The sequence below is a fragment of the Xenopus laevis genome, chromosome 1L, assembly GCF_017654675.1.
Source record: "Xenopus laevis strain J_2021 chromosome 1L, Xenopus_laevis_v10.1, whole genome shotgun sequence".
NCBI classification, from domain to species: Eukaryota; Metazoa; Chordata; class Amphibia; order Anura; family Pipidae; genus Xenopus; species Xenopus laevis.
In genome coordinates, this window is record NC_054371.1 from 57098118 (window position 1) to 57116673 (window position 18556).

Consider the following 18556-nt stretch of genomic DNA (forward strand, 5'->3'; position numbering starts at 1 on the left):
GCGTTACTTCCGGGTGCGTCACAGCGGGTTCGTGGGGCACAATGGCTATAATGTATTTTTAGCGCTCGCTATGTTGGGCTGCTATGTGTGTTGCCTGGCAGCTCTCTGCTTCTATACAGCCGCGGCTCTGGCTGGGTTTTATAAGGAGAAGATAAGCAGCGAGGGTGGAGTTGATTCCCTGCATCCCAGCAGCGCTTCTGGGAACTACCGTAGTGCGCTACATAGCAGCGCCTTTCTCGCCTTCATCAGGAAATATGGCAGGAGATACAAGGCTGGCAGCCTGATGTTTCAGGAGAGATACCAAATATTCCTGGTACTACTGTCACTGAGAACTACTTGTATAATAACATCTCTTTGAGAGGCTTTATTAATATTGAGGCCCAGAAGGTCATCCCCTTTTTTAAAAAAGATTCCAAGTGTTAGTTGTATGAAAAGACAAAAAAACCCTTTAGTATGTTCATTTTTGTGTTCAGTTATATTTAGTTCCTTGCTGTGTGCCAATACAGTGCCACATCCTGAAGTGATTCTGACTGTACTCATCGCTAGCAGTTCCATTCTTAAAGGGGTGCCTCACCTTTAAGTTAACTTTTAGTATGTTACAGTGGCTAATTCTAAGCAACTTTTCAATTAGCCTTCCTTTTTTTTATAGTTATAGTTTTTGAAGTATTTCCCTTCTTCTTCTGACTCTTTCCGGCTTTCAAATGGGGGTCACTGACCCCATCTAAAAACAAATGCTCTGTACGCCTACAAATGTATTGTTATTGCTACTTTTTATTACTCCTTTTTTTAATCAGGCCCTCCCCTATTCATATTCCAGTCTCTTTTTCAAACAAATGCATGGTTGCTAGGGTAATTTGGACCCTAGCAACCAGATTGCTGAAACTGCAAACTGGAGAGCTGCTGAATAAAAAAGCTAAATAACTCAAATAACACAAATAATAAAAAAACAGAAACTAATAGCAAATTGTCTCAGAATATCACTCTCTACATCATACTGAAAGTTAATTTAAAGGTGAACAACCCTTTTAATACGTTAGCAGTTGTAGGACTGTCCCGCTGTCAGATGAAGGCTGTGGATTCTGGCAATTGATAGAAATAGATAGCTTTGTAACTAAGTACACTGTATGCCTAGTAGACATCCCGCCTTAAAGAAAAACTATACCCCTAAAATGAATATTTAAGCAACAGTTTATATCAAAGTAAGTGGCATATTAAAGAATCTTACCAAACTGGTAAATTTTGCCCTTTTACATCTCTTGCCTTAAACCACCATTTCTCTGTGCTGCCTCAGAAATCACCTGACCAAAAATACTACAACTCTAACTGTAACAGGAAATAATAGGAATAAGAAAAGTGGAAGCAAAAGACAGAACAGTCTGTTAATTGGCCCATGTGACCTAACAAGTATAGTTTGTTTGGTTTGTTTGTGTGCACTGTGAATCCTACGATCCCAGGGGCCGGGCCTTATTTTTTTAAAATGGCAGTTTTCTATTTATGATTACCCAATGGCACATACCACTAAAAAAGTATATTATTATGAAAATGGTTTATTTACATGAAGTAGGGTTTTACACATGAGCTGTTTTTTATGATGTATATTCATAGAGAACTACATTGATGGAATTATAGTTTTCCTTTAAAGGGGTTATTCTGATACAATTTTGTAGTTGGTCTTCACTTTTTTTGTGGTTTTGAATCATTAAGCTTTTTGTTCAGCAGCTCTTCAGTTTGAAATTTTAGCAGGTATCTGGTTACTAATGTCCAAATTACCGAATCCAGGATTCGGTTCAGGATTTGGCCAGGATTGGGCCTTTTTCAGCAGGATGTGGATTCGGCTGAATTTTTCTGCCCGGCCGAATCAAATCCAAATCCTAATTTGCATATGCAAATTAGGGGCGGGGAGGGAAATTGCATGACTTTTTGTCACGAAACAAGAAAGTAAAAAATGTTTTCCACTTCCCACACCTAATTTGAATATGCAAATTTAGATTTGGTTCAGTATTCGGCGGAATCTTTTGCAAATAATTCAAGGGTTCAGCCAAAACCCACATTAGTGGATTCGGTGCATCCCTACTAGGAACCAGGTAGTGGTTTGAATTAGAGACTGGACCAAGAATAGGAGAGGGTCTGAAAGATAATAAGCAGTAGCAATAACAAAAAAATTGTATCCTGATTTTGGCTGCTGGATGAAAGATGGAAAGAGTCAGAAAAAAAGGCAAATAATTAAAAATCTATAAAAAAAAATGAAGACCATTTGAAAAGTTGCTAAGAATGGGCCAACCTATAAAAATGCTAAAAGTTAACCTAAAGGCTTTTTAAAATGTCCTGGTTGGAACACTCATTTTCCACTAATTTCCAAAATTTATATTGTTTCTTAAGGTTGACGTTGGCGCAAAGACTATTTGTTGGGAGTATGTTTTTGTTTTACGGAAATGCAGCTTTGAAAATGCCCTGCTTCTTTTTTGATGGCAGCAGTTTGGTAAATGATATATTGCTCCCCCATGATAATTTTATTACCCCTTGAATAAAATAAGGTCTTTGCAAAAATGGATTTGCTGACCTGGGAGTTGGAGAAGTTGGCTGGCCTGCACTGAACCCTGACCTCACCCAAATGAACACCTGTGGGATGACTTTGAATGGCAACTGTGAGCAAAATCAGTGTCCAACCAAACTCAAAGACTGATTAGAGCAAATCCCATGAACCATATTTTAATATCTAGCAGATAGTCTTCATAAATAAGTGGAGGCAGGAATCAGAGGACCAAATTATTGGTTTGGGCTAAAAGTCCTCCAAGCCAGTGTGTGGGACTGGTCAACAGTTAACAGAAAGGGGAATTTATAATAGCTGGAAACAGTGTTAAAGCTGGTATGGGACTGACCCAATGAAGACACTATAAACAACAAGCATAATTCAAATAAAAACTGCATGACCTGCTTCACTAGCATTGAATGACCAGGCAGTAACAATGTCCTTTTATTTAATAGAGGGAATAACAGTGTAAAGGTCAGCGTGCTATTACTCTAGTGCAGTGATCCCCAACCAGTAGCTCGTGAGCAACATGTTGCTCTCCAACCCCTTGGATGTTGCTCCCAGTGGCCTCAAAGCAGGATCTTAGTTTAGAATTCCAGGCTTGGAAGTGAGTTTTAATTGTATAAAATTAAGTATAGTGCCAAGCAGAGCCTCTTGTAGGCTGCCAGTCCACATAGGGGCTACCAAATAGCCCTTATTTGGCACCCCAAGGGACTTTTTCATGCTTTTGTTGCTCCCCAACTCTTTTTATATTTAAATGTGGCTCACGGGTAAAAAAGGTTGGGGACCCCTGCTCTAGTGTGTTATATGTTTACAAGCATATACTGTGCCTGGAATGGGGATGATCTGCTGTTACAGTAACTTCAGGAAGTGCCCCTTATATGTCTGGATATGCAAACGTAATCACTTGTTTTATGGGTATCATTTTCTGGGCTTTTAAGATTGATGAAGTCATACATACCTCTCATACATTTGCATTTCTTCTCTTTTTTAGAAAAGCATAGAAAGGCAGAAATATCTTAACACAACTGCGTTCTCTGCAAACCTTACAAGTGCCGCCCGTTATGGAATCAATCAGTTTTCGGACTTGTCTGCTGAAGAATTTTTTAGTAAGTAAAGAGAGGCCAGGTGTATTAAACACGCTGTAAGTTAATTATACCGAATCTTTCAATTTGTCTAAACCAAATTTTTTTTATATCCATATCCATGTTTTAGTTAAGGCAGTGATTGCTATAAGAATTACTGGCAACTGCTACAAATACATCTGGCAAATTCGTCCTGAGTCTGGTAACCCCAAGCAACTAATCATTAGTCAAGTTTTAAAGGTCTAGTGCAGTGAAGATAATGAAAGCAAATATCTTATTGGTTGGTATGGGTTACACTGCTGGGGAAATGTTGCCCATGTTTGTGCAGAACTCCTAGTATTACAATTTCAAGGTAAAATGTAATCTTCTTTAGGTTAATTGCCTTAGGTACGCTTGTGTGTAGGCACTGACCTCTGAAGGATAAATTATTTATTTTAGCACTCACTCTAAAATCTTACTTAAAAAAATTCTAGTTCTAGGAATGTACATGTATTATTTTAATCTCTTGGTGTGTCTGTATTTTCATATGGCCACAACCCCTATAAAAGATGTGTTTGGGGGGTGTGTGCATGAGTAAGTGCCCCAACAGGCACAAAACGCGTTTTGGGAGAAACCCACTAAACATCTATATTCAACAACGTGATTTAAACCCTTGGACTGGGGTGGATTGTGGGATTCCCTTGGACTCTTACCGTATATACAGATTGTTTAATACACAAGGTGTGGTGCCCCACTTTATTTTTAGTATATTATGGGCTAAACATGTACGGCCTATTCATTTTTCTGTATTTCATATACCTAGCCCACAGTAATACCCAGTGTTCTTTCAGGCTCTTTTTTCCAGGCACATAACCGAGGGATTTTTTCACCACCTGGCTCCACTGCGGCCTCAATCTGGCCCCCACCTTGCATGCCAATAAGATTTTTTTTTTTACAAAAACTGGTAGGATTTCACCATGTGTGAACACATATTTTTTGTGTTTTTTGGGTGTTCATAAATGGGCCACTATGGTAAAGTAAATAATCAGTGTTCATTAAGTACATATCTCCGTAAAATAGTGAGACTGTATTTAGACACATTTCTCTGTGGATATAACTGGCATATAACCATTTATATTTTCATTTACATCTAGATACTTATTTGAGAAGCTTCCCAACCAGCAATTATACGTCCAATAAACCTCTCAAGAATTCTACGCAACAATATCTTTTACCTTTGCGGTTTGACTGGAGAGACAAAAATTTTGTGACACCTGTGAAAAATCAATTGAGTGTAAGTGTTTATGGCATTTTGTGGTTTCCATTCAACTACAGTCCAGTTGTCTTTGTTTCAATACTTGTCTGATAATTTTGGTTTTAGCTAAGCCTTGGATAACTGAATACAACACAAGACAATAAAAGGCAAAACATTTGACAGTGATCCACAAAGATCCAACTTTGAAGGGGATAGTTTACCTTTAAATTAATGTAAATGAGCATTATTATCAAAAGATGAATAGCGATCACTACAGATTGCAGCTTCAACTGCAATTCACATGTATATTTTTTGACCCATATTTATCAAAGGGAACATTCTCTCTTTCACCCTTTCATAAATATGTTGTTAACAATCCCACAAAAGAGCCACAGAATTTCTCTGTGGCAAGCTCTGGTCTGCTTATAAATATGCCCCTTAGTATCATGTAGTCAGTATTTTGAGCCAATTGAGGACTTCTTTTTTTTTTTTTCCGTGTGTTTTTTGAATTATTTCATTTTTTGTTCAGAATCTCTCCAGTCTGGAGTAGACATCTAGTTGCTGGGGGCCATTTTACCCAAGCAACAGGCAGTGGTTTAAATGAGAGAGTAGATAATGAATAGGGATTGAATAGAAAGCTAAGTAATAATAAAATTGTAGCCTCACAGAGCAATATTTTTTTTGGCTGCCAGGGTCAGTGACCCCCATTTGAAACCTGTAAAGTGGCAGAAAAAATAGGCAAATAATACAAACAGGTAAACATTGCTATCCTTGTCGCACACACATTTTTCCTTATCCACTCTGATCTGCCTTTTGTGTGTGTGTGTACTGACAGATGCTATAATGTTCCCGCAACATGTTTGCCATTGGTAAAATGTTTGAATCTTGTGAAAATGCATGAGAAGCCCATTTTGTGCAATTACACAATTCAAACGTCTTAACAGCTGATTGCTGTTCTTTTCAATGAATGGCTACTTTCGGGTGATTTGTCACTCACAGGAACACAACACAAGTTTGTTGTATGCCATTACCTTTACAGAGCGCTTGCTTCTGACTGGTGACATTATGAGGCCACACTCCTTCACTTTAAAGGTTCACCTTTCAGTTCAGTTGGTTTCAGATAGTTCACCAGAAATAAAGACTTATTTCAGTTATTTTCAATTTTCTATGTGTGACTGTTTTTTCGAATATTGAAAAGTAAAGTTAAATGTTTCACCTTCTAAAGCAACTCTGGGAGGGGGGTCGCCGACCCTGTAAACTGTTCTAAATTGATAAATTTCTTATCTTTGTCCCTGCTGAGCAGCATCCCTCAGTTTAATTAAAGGCAGCCGTTAGAATTGATACATTAATTGCTAATACTCCAGAGATGCTGCTGAAAAATGTATCCACTAATAAAGCAACTTGTTACAATTAAATGTGACAGTTCAGAATCTGCACCTGGATTACTGAGCTGCCAGACTGAAATACCAGGGACAGGAACATCAACCTTTAGACTTCAGTTTTGGAAAAACAGTAAAAAAATAAAGTCTTTATGTCTGGTGAACAATCTGAAAACTGAACTGAAAAAGTGTTTGGAAGGTGAATAATCCCTTTAAAGTGGACCCTTCACCCAAAAAATATTCAAAATCCTATTTTATTACATAGTCAAACAAAATGAACTTTAATTACACTATATAAATTATTTGAATCTTCTTTCCTTCAGTCTGGGAATTCATAATTATAACAAGCAGGCAGGAGCCATTTTGTGGACACTGTTATTAAGGCAAGCCTTGCATCATCTGAGAGTCTTGTTTGTGCACCAGAATGGGGCACAAAATGTCCATCCCCAATTAAATGGTGAAGAGAACGGGGGAATGTGGGGAGAGCAGTGACATCTAGGAAGTACTGAATGGAAAGTGAAAGTAATTGTCTGCCTAAGGCATAGAGGAGGGGCAGACAATATTTGATTGACAGCTGAGATTTTTAAATGAGCTTACAACAGCTATGAATGCTTTAATAACAAATTGAAATTGGATTTCATGTTTAATTTGAAAAGGACTTTTATTATACAGCTTTTTGTGTCTGGGTGACAGGTCCACTTTAAGCTGTTTTCAATATAAAAAATTCAGCTCAATGATAACTGCCACCACGCTTATATACACCTCAGCAACCGCTCCTCCTCTGCCATTCCACTCTGCCAATCCCTGCACTGGCTTCCACTACTTTTCAGAATAAAATTCAAACTAAAGATCCTGACATTCAAAGCACTTCATAACTCTGCCCCACCCTGCATCTCTGAACTCATCTCTAGATAATCACCCAACCCTTTACTGTGCTCCTTTACTGACCTGCTCCTACACTCTTCTCTCATTACCTCCTCACAAGCTCGGATTCAAGACTTTGCAAGACCTGCACCCCTCCTCTGGAATTCTCTCCCACGGTCTGTGTAACTTTCTCCCGACCTTTCTGCTTTCAAATGATCTCTTAAAACATACTTCGAGAAGCCTACCCTCACTCTGCTTATCTACCAAATGCCATACCATATGCTACATCTCTCACCTTGCTTATTTCTGATCTTGCCCACTCCCACACCTTGTGTCTCGTTCCCTTCTCTTTTTAGATGGCAAGGTCTTTTGCACAGGGGCTTCTGCCCCTTTTGTACGATACTGGTCGCTACGTGTGTAATTCTGTATGTTCTATGTAATTCATGTGATTTCTTTGTATAAATACTTTTTTTTTACTGTGCTGCTCAATATGTTGGTGCTCTAAAAAAACATGATAATATTAACTTCATTCTGGTTTAATGAGGATGTATTTTGACTTTTAAAATGTCATTGTTATACAGCAGATGGCAGCAAAGATACATCAGTGAATCAGTATATTTTTCAGCTGAATGCCAAAATGTTATTTCCGTTGTTAAAGAAGAATAAAAATAAAGATTGTTGTTGTGCTTTATAACAGCAGCAGTTCATTCTTTAAAAGCAACATAATCCCCATTATGTGAGTGGAAATATTAAAAACTAAAACTGTATTTAAGGTTTGCAAAGACTGAAAATGCTAGAGCATGCAGTTCCCCAGGATTCTCACATGAAATATCTGTGTGAGGGTTTTTGCAATAATGTATTTTTCTTCCTCCTCCTACACATTCCTTCAATTAATTTAATTGTATTAATTATATTTTCTTTCCCCCCCCCCCCTTTATTTCAGTGTGGTGCGTGCTGGGCTTTCAGTGTAGTCGGGGCAGTGGAATCTGCTTATGCAATTAAAGGGCACACATTGGAAGAGCTCAGTGTACAGCAGGTCATTGACTGTTCATATCTGGATTCTGGTTGCAACGGAGGATCCACAGACAGTGCTTTAAAGTGGTTGAATCAGGTTGTTGTTCAGTGTTAAGTCTTGTAACTTTGTATTAGGCATGTATTATGTTTTGGAGAAATACTTGAGTACAGCAGAAGCTGGAGGGCAGCAGGTTGGATATCTGAACTGAAATTGTTTAACAATTGTTACACAATATAATATGTCCTTTGTACTTTTAAATGAACACCCCAAAAGCTTTTGAGATTCTTGGACCAGCACTGATACTTTTTATGTTCTACAGTAAATCCAGACTTGGTAGATGTAGTGCAGTAGCCCCCCTAGTTGTAGACTATTAATGGGGACCTGTCACCTAGACATAAAAACCTTGAAAATAAAAGTCCTTTGCAAATTAAACAAGAAAACCAAATTCTTTTTGTATTAAAGGAACAGTTCAGTGTGAAAATAAAACGTGTAAATAGGCTGTGCAAAATAAAAAAATGTTTCTAATATAGTTAGTTAGGCAAAAATGTAATGTATAAAGGCTTGAGTGACTGGATGTCTAACATAATAGCCAGAACACTACTTCCTGCTTTTCAGCTCTCTAACTCTGAGCTAGTCAGCTACTTAAAGGGGGACCACATGGTACATATCTGTTCAGTGAGTTTGCAATTGATCCTCAGCATTCAGCTCAGATTCAAAAGCAACAGATATGACCCATGTGGCCCACCTTTAGTCTCTGATTGGTTACTGCCTGGTAACCAGTCAGTGTAAACAACAGAGCTGAAAAGCAGGAAGAAGTGTTCTGGCTATTATGTTACACATCCAGTCACTCCAGCCTTTATACATTACTTTTTTGGCTAACTAACTATATTAGAAACATTTTTTATTTTGCACAGCCTATCTATTTACCCAGTTTATATTTTTACACTGAACAATTCCTTTAAAACATCCATTCCTGTTTAAAGGTATTAAAATCTGAGCTGTCAATCATATATTGCCTGCTCCGCCTCTAGCCTTAAGCATTGAGGCGGAGCAGTCAGTTACTTTCACTTTCCTTTCTGCACTTCCTAGAAGCCACTGTACTCCCCACATTCCTCCTCATAGTCTATATTTGTTTAGCTTGTGCAGAGGCATGGGTAGCAGGTATCTTGTTCTTGCACATGCACATTTTTATAATAAAAGTATCCACAAAATGTCTGCCTGCCTGCTTTACTGTGATTGTGAATTCCAAAACTAAAGGAAACCACATTTACATAATTTTTATAGTGTACAAATAATTTAGACTTTAGACAGGCTATTATTGCTTGTCCTCATAACATTTCAGTCCAGCACTTTTTCACCGAAAAATAATGTGCATTTCTGGAATATGGAATTAAATTCAAAGGGTAGAAGTGTAGAATATATATATGTATATATATATATATATATATATATATATATATATATATATATATATATATATATATATATATATATATATATTCTAAAATTCTACCAGTAAATTGTTAGTGGTAAAACATTATGGCCAATTATTATAAATTATAATATCTCGAGCATGGGCACATGGTGTCTGTGGGTCAACTTTGCTAGGCGTTATAGCATAAATAGCTTTAAAAAGGGGTATTCTTGAAAGCTGGCAGAGCTGAAGCAAGTAATATTAGCTAGAAGGTAACACTTTTCTGTTTGTCCTTTAGACAAAGACTAAACTAGTTAGGGCATCTGAATACAACTTTAAAGCTCAGACTGGATTTTGCCATTATTTTCCTAAAACCGATTTTGGTGTTTCAATAAATGGATATAAAACTCAGGACTTCAGGTAAACTTTTCTGTTGTTCATTTTAATGTATTGTTGTAATATTATAAATATACTGTATATACATAAAGATTAGATGTTTGGAATTATTGTCCTTGTATAATCAAATTATTACTAAACTTGTGGGACTCCCTTTCATTCATTCTTCAGAAATTCTATCCATATGAGCTTGAACCAAGTCGCAACTAATTTTTAGGGCTGCACCAAATCCGGGATTCGGCATTTTTTAGTCGGATTCGGCCGAATCCTGTACCGAATACTAATTTGCATGTGAAAATTAGGGACGGGGAAGGAAATCGCGTGACTTTTGTCACAAAACAAGGAAGTAAAAAATGTTTTCCCCTTCCCACCCCATATCCAAATTAGGATTCAGTATTCGGCCCTAATCTTTCGTGAAGGATTCGGGGGTTCGGCAGAATGCAAAATAGTGGATTCGGTGCATCCCTACTAATTTTTACATAAATTTTTTGAATTATTCCCTTTTTACCATTTTAATTATAAAAGCAAGGACAGGAGGAAACCAGAGTACTCAGAAGGAACCAATGTAAGAACAGGGAGATAATACTGTCATTTTCTCCTATACTACAAGGCAAGTTTATTGGCTTCTGACAACATTAAGCGTAGTCATTTCCCAAAGGAACTGCAGAAAGCAAAGTTCAATAAATGAGGGAAATCCGCCTTTTTACAATCTGCACACTGCCTTCCTGTGTTAAAAAAATTGCAGCAGGTCTCTGTGCTCCGTTTCAGAGAATAGGGACCAATGGCCACCCCGGGAGGAAAAAAGGCAATAAGGGATTTCTACCCACATAAAAGACCCGTATTGTTTGTGAATATGATTGTAAGCTTCACTAGGCCAAGGACTGATATGAATGCTATATGATCTCTGTTAAGTGTTGCAGAATATGTCAGCTAATATGATAGAAATCTCTTAAATCTAGATATTGAAAACTATCTATATCAGTTCTTTGATTTTTATACAGTGGTTTCAGTAGTGTCATTAAAGCAGTGAAAAAAACACTATGTTTTGGAATCCTTGAAGGGCACTGAACATTTGCTTTGAGATGGACTTGATAAGAGAGACAGTCATCATTTGAAAACTGCAAAAGCATCTGTTTGCTCTACGGATTGCTGGAGTCAATGTACTACATTTTTGTTAAAGATTAACTCCTTGGGCACCAGTTGTTAAAGAAATGCTGTTACCTACTATTAACTGTATCCTTGAGTTACCATAGTTAAAAATGCATATAAAACAGTAGAATCCTTAAAGAGGAACTATCGCGAAAATTAAACTGTAATATAAGCTTCATCATACTGAAATAAGAACATTTCTAAATACAATCAATTTAATATTCTGTACCGTTTCTGAAATAATCAAGTTTATCTTCACAGCATCTGTTTCTCCCTCCTCATTCTGTCTTCATTCAGGAATTGGGTGTTAGATGAATGATCCAATATATCTTATAGGGGAGCTACTTTTGCCTAGAAGATGTAGTAGAGCTCACTCTATTAAAATTACCAGGAATCCTGTCTCTCTACATGCAGAATTTGTGCAAAAAGCAGTTATTTTGTTTGTACTGGAATCAGTTATTTGAGTGAGCTCGAATACACCTGCTAGGAAAGGAGCCCTCCTATAAGATATATTGGATCATTCATCTGACAATTTCAAATTGTCTCAGAATATCACTCTTTACATCATACTAAAAGTTAATTTAAAGGTGAACAACCCATTTAAGTTTAAAAAAAAGTCTACGTAACCAATAAACTGGAAGATCCCAAACATCTTACCTTATTTTCTTTTATTTATTTCTTTTTAGTGGAGGTGAAGAATCAATGATGAAGAAGCTGATTCACCTTGGTCCATTGGTCGTTATAGTCAATGCTATAAGCTGGCAGGATTACCTAGGTGGTATAATACAGCACCATTGCTCCAGCGGAACACCAAACCATGCAGTTTTAGTAACTGGCTATGATAAGACAGGTGATTATCATTTAACCTACAACTCTTATAACTTGTATTTGGATATAAAGCAGCTGTTTATAAGTTTCAATTTCATATTGAGATAATCCGTGTGTTTTTTTGTTTGTACAATCACATTTTTGGTGTTATTTAAAACTAGCCAGAAGCAATTATAGGTTTGTAAGCAAGATGGCTAATACAAAGCAATCAGACACGAGTTAGGAAGTTTGAATAGGAAATGCACAATAAAGGAATAAACTGGAAAAAAAGGAAAATAAATAGGAATAATGTTCTGTCCTACAGCATCAAATACATTTGTATTGTAACACATAAAATCACGCACATCGATAAAGCCATGTTATTATTTTATGTATATGTGTAGCTAGCTTAAAATGTTTACATTCAAACTGATGTAATCTTGGGGGAAATAAGCTGCATACTCAACTTTTTACATTTTTTGTAGCAAAACTTCTGTTTTTACAGCAGTTACATTGTACTGCCCGCATTTGTTCTATTGGCCTCAACGGTTTATGCCAAGTATCAAGTGGTGTCAAAGCAACTAGCAGCAGGGAATAGCTGTGTGTTTTTTGGGAGAACAAATAAAGTTGCGGACATTTGAATAAGTGGGGTATTAAGCATGTGGACATGGAAATTCGGTCATCGCTTTGGAAGAAGGACGCCAATACAGAGACTGTCTAGCTGGAGGTGCCATGGAGCTACGGTGACACTATTGAAAGGAGCACAATAGAGACAGTTCTTATTTTGGCACATATATAAGTGAATGTTTGTGAGTGCATTTTAATTTTTAAAGCGATTATGCACATGTACTTTTATCCCCTAGTCCGCAACACTTAGTGAAGGGGGAGAGGATAAGCAGGTAAAAATAGAAAGGTTCTCATACTGAATGCGAAAGAAGCGATTTCTGTCTGAGTAGATTCACAAGGAAGGGAGCTCAACGAGGGGAGAGTGGAATTTAAAGTCATACAGACTTATAAGAAAGGTGTTGTGGAGCTTGTATTCTATCTAAGGAAAAGTGTGAACACTGAACCAATAGTTTGTTGTGATCACTGGGTGATATAAAGAAGTGTGAAACATACTACACTATATGTTTTTGTTGTTTTTCTTCATTTATTATCCAGTTTTTTGGGGGGTTTTTTTGGATTTCCCTTTCATCTCCTATATCTGTGACTCAATGCCATCAACTTATCCCCTTCAAGCTTTGGTATTTTGGTATTTTTGCTTCATAGAAGTAAAGAAATAATTGGTGTAAAATAATGGCATCATCTTTGTTTTTAGTTTGGCGTCAATACACAACTTTACAAAAGAAGTTTATCAATATGCCTTTTATTTTACACCAATCTTTACACCGTTTTTTTAGGCATAAAGAACTCTTCCAGTACAGAAGAGAAGATTGTGCATTTGTAAGGATAGTGCGGAAGGGATGTGTTGCTCATCCTGAGTGAAGCATATGAGAAGTAAGGAGACGATTGACACTTTCAGCTTCATGCCTGTCTTATGGAAATATAAGATATGTAGAATGATAAGCAATGTTCTGCAGATTATAATTATGCTTTTGCGTAACCCCCTTGGCAATTCTATATGGAAACTACACTTATTTGTTCTCAAACTGATTAATGGACTGTTATAGGTGACACTCCTTACTGGATTGTGAAAAACTCTTGGGGAACTTCCTGGGGTGCAGATGGATATGTCTTTATTAAAATGGGTGGAAATATTTGTGGTAAGTATTATCCCAGCTCATCTTTTTAAAATAAGTAAGTGTTCCCTGTGTGTTAATTTATGCCTTATCTTGTATTTTAAATCGTCTTTCTTACATTTTTGTTTTATATATCCACAAACTCTAAATTACTTAAAATGAATTACTTAATTTTAAGAAAATTCATACAAGGACCCATGAAGGCTTCTCAGGAGAAGGCTTTTAATAATTTGGCCAAAATGAAAAAAAAAAAGCTTCTGACAAATTATCTAAATCTACAAATGTCTCAAATAATCAAAATGCATAGGATGTAATCAGGCCAGCCGGTATTTGGTAAGATATGTTTGTGAGCATATTATGGCACTAATATGCGCAAGTGCAGGAAACACATTTAGATAACATTACCTTTAATGAATGACATAAATATGGCCATGAAAAATTTAGATCAACCACTGATATACAGTATGTAGGCATGAAATTATTTTTTTTCTTTAATGCTCTAGCCAAAAAGTTACCAGCATATGGAATTTATTAGAACATTTTTTATTGAATGCCCAGACACTGGCTAGTTAGGTTTTTTTTATTAAGGCCATCAAATTATTTATATTCAATTATAAATTGTTGTTATTCTTATTATTGTGCTCTTTATTACTTTGTTTACAGGGATAGCTGATTTTGTTGCAGTTCCATTGATGTAACTCTGGATCATGTGATCGTCAGACAAAGTTAACCTCTCAGAATAACACCACTGATATTTTTAGTGAATGACTCTGCTTTATTTCTTTATTATGAATTTTAAACGACAATGAAATCTGAATTCAATTTGCGGTGCCAGTGTATAAGGTGTTTCCTCCACAGTGAGTTCAATCACTAAGCCTGGGAAAACTTTCTTCGCCAGCACTGGACTGCAATTCCCTTACTCTCTTGGCAGGTCTTGAGCCTTTGCCTTAGAATAACATTTTATGATTCCCAAATTCATTTGTGTTAATATGTAAAAAGAAATGTGCACTTTAGCACATGTATCTGCATAGTGCTTAAATGCATATGAAAAAAGGGCAGATTAGTACACAAGTAATTGCATTTTTATATGATGTATATAAACTCTGTTTTTAAGCAATGTAAATATTCAAAGATATTTTGAATATTGTAGATTTAAAGCAGATGGACCAAGATGCATGTCAATATACTGCAACCTCGGACTTTTCACGGGAGCATTAGTTTTACCGGCCCTGTTCAGTGTGACTTGTTATATACAAACGTGTTGTTGTTTTAATTATATCATTTTGTTTAACTGGATACTAGCTCAGTCTATCTCTTTCAGGGGAGGACTGAATCTGCATTTTTATGAGATTAAAAAGTAAATGTGTTAATTTTTTCAGAGTCCCTGTTCTTCTTGAATAGTAGGTGTTCACAGAACTGCTTCTATTTATATAAAATATCATTGCAACACGGATCAGAGATAAAACTTCCTCCTGGAAAATGTAGTTAGATAATTTCAGACCTGATTTATGAACTAGGTACCATGTTGAAACAGATTATTACCAGGCAAGGACAAAGAAGTTTATTTAAGTACAGGTCTACTAAATCCTACTTCACAGAATTTGCTACTTGGCATTGGTGCTCTACCTGAAATAATTTCACCAGGATTGTCCTCTCTTAGGCAACAGCAGATGTCTTCTAGGTCATGAAGAGCCCAAGATAGCATCAACTTGAATTAACAAGGGGCTCCTAGGGCTTATACCATGTCATATAACTGCAGAGATAACAGAACCTTATTGTCTAAATGTGCTTTGCTAGACAGTTCTGAGTTCAGAATATATGAAAGCTCTCAGCTGCATCTCTTAGAAGATTAACACAATGGTACAGTAGTTCATGCGAAGTGGAGGAACAGCAGGACAACAACTGGTAGTGCAACTAAAACTCTGAACTTGGGGCACAGGCTGTTCACCTTGATGTTTATTTTGTGCGATAATGAAGTTCAGAAGGAATTATTTGTAGCTTTAAACATCCTCCTTGTCCCAATTTCATCCATTTAAAAATACTGCAGCCTCATAATCTTTGGTTTCATATACAAATATGAAGAATCATAAACTCTTGCCATACAGATATGGGACCTGTTATCCAGAATGCTTGGGACTTGGGGTTTTCCGGATAATAGATCTTTCATACCTTAAGTCTACTAGAAAATCATGTAAACATTAAATAAACCCGATAGGCTGGTTTTGCTTCCAATAAGGATTAATTTTATCTTAGTTGGGATCAAATAAAAGGTACAGTTTTATTATTAGAGAAAATAATTTTTGAAAATTTTGATAAAATGGAGTCTATGGGAGATGGCCTTTCCGTAATTTGGAGCTTAACGGATAATGGGTTTCCGGAAAACAGATCCAATACATGTATATGTTTATTTTGTTGCCCAGTAACCTTATGCCCATCATTATGCTCACTGTCCCATCATTATAGTTTCCTTATTACCTATCATGTTATGATATAATTGGTATTTAATTATTATAATGCTCCTTAAAGGAACAGTTCAGTGTACAAATAAAAACTGTGTAAATAGATAAATATATATATATATATATATATATATATATATATATATATATATATATATATATATATATATATATATATATATATATATATATATATATATATATATATATATATATATAGAGAGAGATAGATAGATAAAAAATGTTTCTAATATAGTTAGTTACAAAAATGTAATGTATAAAGTCTGGAGTGACTGGATGTCTAATAGAACAGAACACTACTTCCTGCTTTGCAGCTCGCTAAGTCTGAGTTAGTCAGTGATTTGAATTGGGGCACAAGGGACATATCTGTTCAGTGAGTTTGCAACTGATCCTCAGCTTTCAGCTCATATTTAAAAGCTACGGTTATGTCCCATGTGCCCCCCCCCTCAAGTCACTGATTGGTTACTGCCTGGTAACCAATCAGTGGAAACCAAGAGAGCTGCAAAGCAGGAAGTAGTGTTCTGGCTATTATGTTAGACATACAGACACTCCAGCCTTTATACATTACATTTATTAACTGTATTGAAAACTTCTTTTTTATTTGCACTGTCTATCTATTTGTCCAGTTTTTATTTTTACACTGAACTGTTCCTTTAATTTCTATGTTGCCAACATATTCAGCAGCGCTTTACTAAAAGTATACATCATTAAGATCAGATCTTGCTGTACTGGCCTCATTGTTAAGCAATTTGCTCACTTAGGGGCAGATTTATCAAGGGTTGAATAGGAAAATCGAATTTTCAAATAGTTTTTTTGTTCAAAACTCACAAATTCAAATCGAGAATAATCCAAACTCGATTCGAATTCAAAATTCGAGATTTATCAAACCTTTACCCTAGGAATAATATGAATTTGATTATTCGCCACCTAAAACCTGCCAAGTTCATGTAGAAGTCAATGGCAGAGGTCCAGTGACCCATTTGAATATATTAATAGCCTTCCTGACATTCAAGTTTTTTTTCGAGAAAAACTTCATTCGAGTTTAGTTGAATTTGAATCAAATTCAATTTGAGTTTACAAGTCGCTAAAATTCATTCCAGTTTTAGACGTTAGAATTTTTTCTTAAATAACCTCCCAATCTAATTTCAAGTATATTACAAAAAAAAAAAATTCACATGAATTCGAAATTCGAAATTAGATAAATGGGCCTCTTAACGTGGTTTCTTAAATGAGATCTTTATATATTAAAAGTCCTTAATAAAGAATATACAGTATGTACAGATGTGCAATCCATTATCCAAAAACCGGTTTTTGGGAAGGCCATCTCCCATAGAGTCCATTTTAGGAAATAATAATAATAATAATAATAATACAATTCTTGATCCTGACTAAGAATCATAATTGGGGCAAAACCAGCCTATTGGGTTTATTTAATGTTTAAATTATTTTTAGCGGTTTTATTTTATCTGTGGCATTAATTCAACAGTAATTAGGTGTTCCATAGTATTTTATTACACATTAATTTGCTGACAGGCTTTGGGCAATGGTAACATGGCAATGCTATTTTTAAAGAATTCATTGTCATTTATAGAAACAGTATAGATATAAATATAGCATTCTTCAGGATATGCAGTATTGCTTAGATTGCTTCCATAATATACTAAAGTGGCCATTTATTATTAAGGTGAACTAATATGTACAAGCACTATGTATACTAATTAATTGATTAATATGCAACACGTGTGAACACAGCTATTTATTTGAATTTTTACGTCACTTCTATTGAACTCTGAAGAAGTGCCCAGTGTGGGGCACGATACGAGTCAGTTTTTGGCACTCCCACTACTTTGAAACCACTATGTATGTTTAAATAAAGCCAGACATTGATATTATTCCTACCGTCTCCCGTGGATACGTTTTCCAGCGCTGCCAGCGGTAAATTGGTCGTGGCCATTTATTATCCCTAAATTTTTTCTGGTTTAGTTTTTTTAGAGGGAAAACTCTAATTTTTCATGGAAAAATAAAAACTTAAATTTTTAGAGATTTATTATACCCCAAAGCTGCTAAAAATCTTAATCCAAAAATACTTCATCTCAAACCTGTCGAGGTCATGTAGAAGTCATTGGCAGATGTCCCTGAAATTGTTTCTTGACATTGTGATCTGCGCTGGATAATCCGATAAAATCCGGGTTTTCATCCAATAATCTGATAAAGTTGAGTTTTCTCGGTGACAATCTCGATAAATCCGAGTTACAGAGCGTCAATTGCATGATACAAATTGATGTTTGATTTTGTCGCAATGTTTTTCCACTCCCATTGATAAATCAGTTAGATTCGTGGTAGAGTTTGGTAGACTTTGTTTTCATAAAAAAACTGAGATTAATTTGAGTTTTAGTAAATAGGCATCCAACCAAAGCAAAAAAAGGCAGGCACTCACAGATCCTACAAACAGGCTTGTAAAAGA

At 36.0% G+C, this 18556-nt stretch overlaps 1 protein-coding gene across 3 annotated transcripts; it reads left to right on the forward strand.

Annotated features, from left to right (window-relative positions):
• The first annotated feature begins 20 nt into the window (after positions 1-20).
• ctso.L (cathepsin O L homeolog) lies at positions 21-14982 on the forward strand. 3 transcript variants are annotated; one of them, XR_001932753.2, is made up of 8 exons: positions 21-313; positions 3525-3639; positions 4749-4888; positions 8036-8203; positions 9820-9941; positions 11753-11916; positions 13274-13370; positions 13544-13636. XR_001932753.2 is itself a non-coding variant. In XM_018231218.2 (8 exons), the coding sequence occupies exons 1-8, from the start codon at positions 71-73 to the stop codon at positions 14308-14310; spliced, it is 1080 nt and encodes a 359-aa protein (XP_018086707.1). In that variant the 5' UTR covers positions 21-70; the 3' UTR covers positions 14311-14982. The 3 variants fall into 3 exon arrangements, 2 of the variants coding, with proteins under 2 accessions (XP_018086707.1, XP_018086728.1); XM_018231218.2 differs by lacking the exon at positions 13274-13370 and adding an exon at positions 14276-14982; XM_018231239.2 differs by lacking the exons at positions 8036-8203; positions 13274-13370 and adding an exon at positions 14276-14982.
• Positions 14983-18556: the final 3574 nt, after the last annotated feature.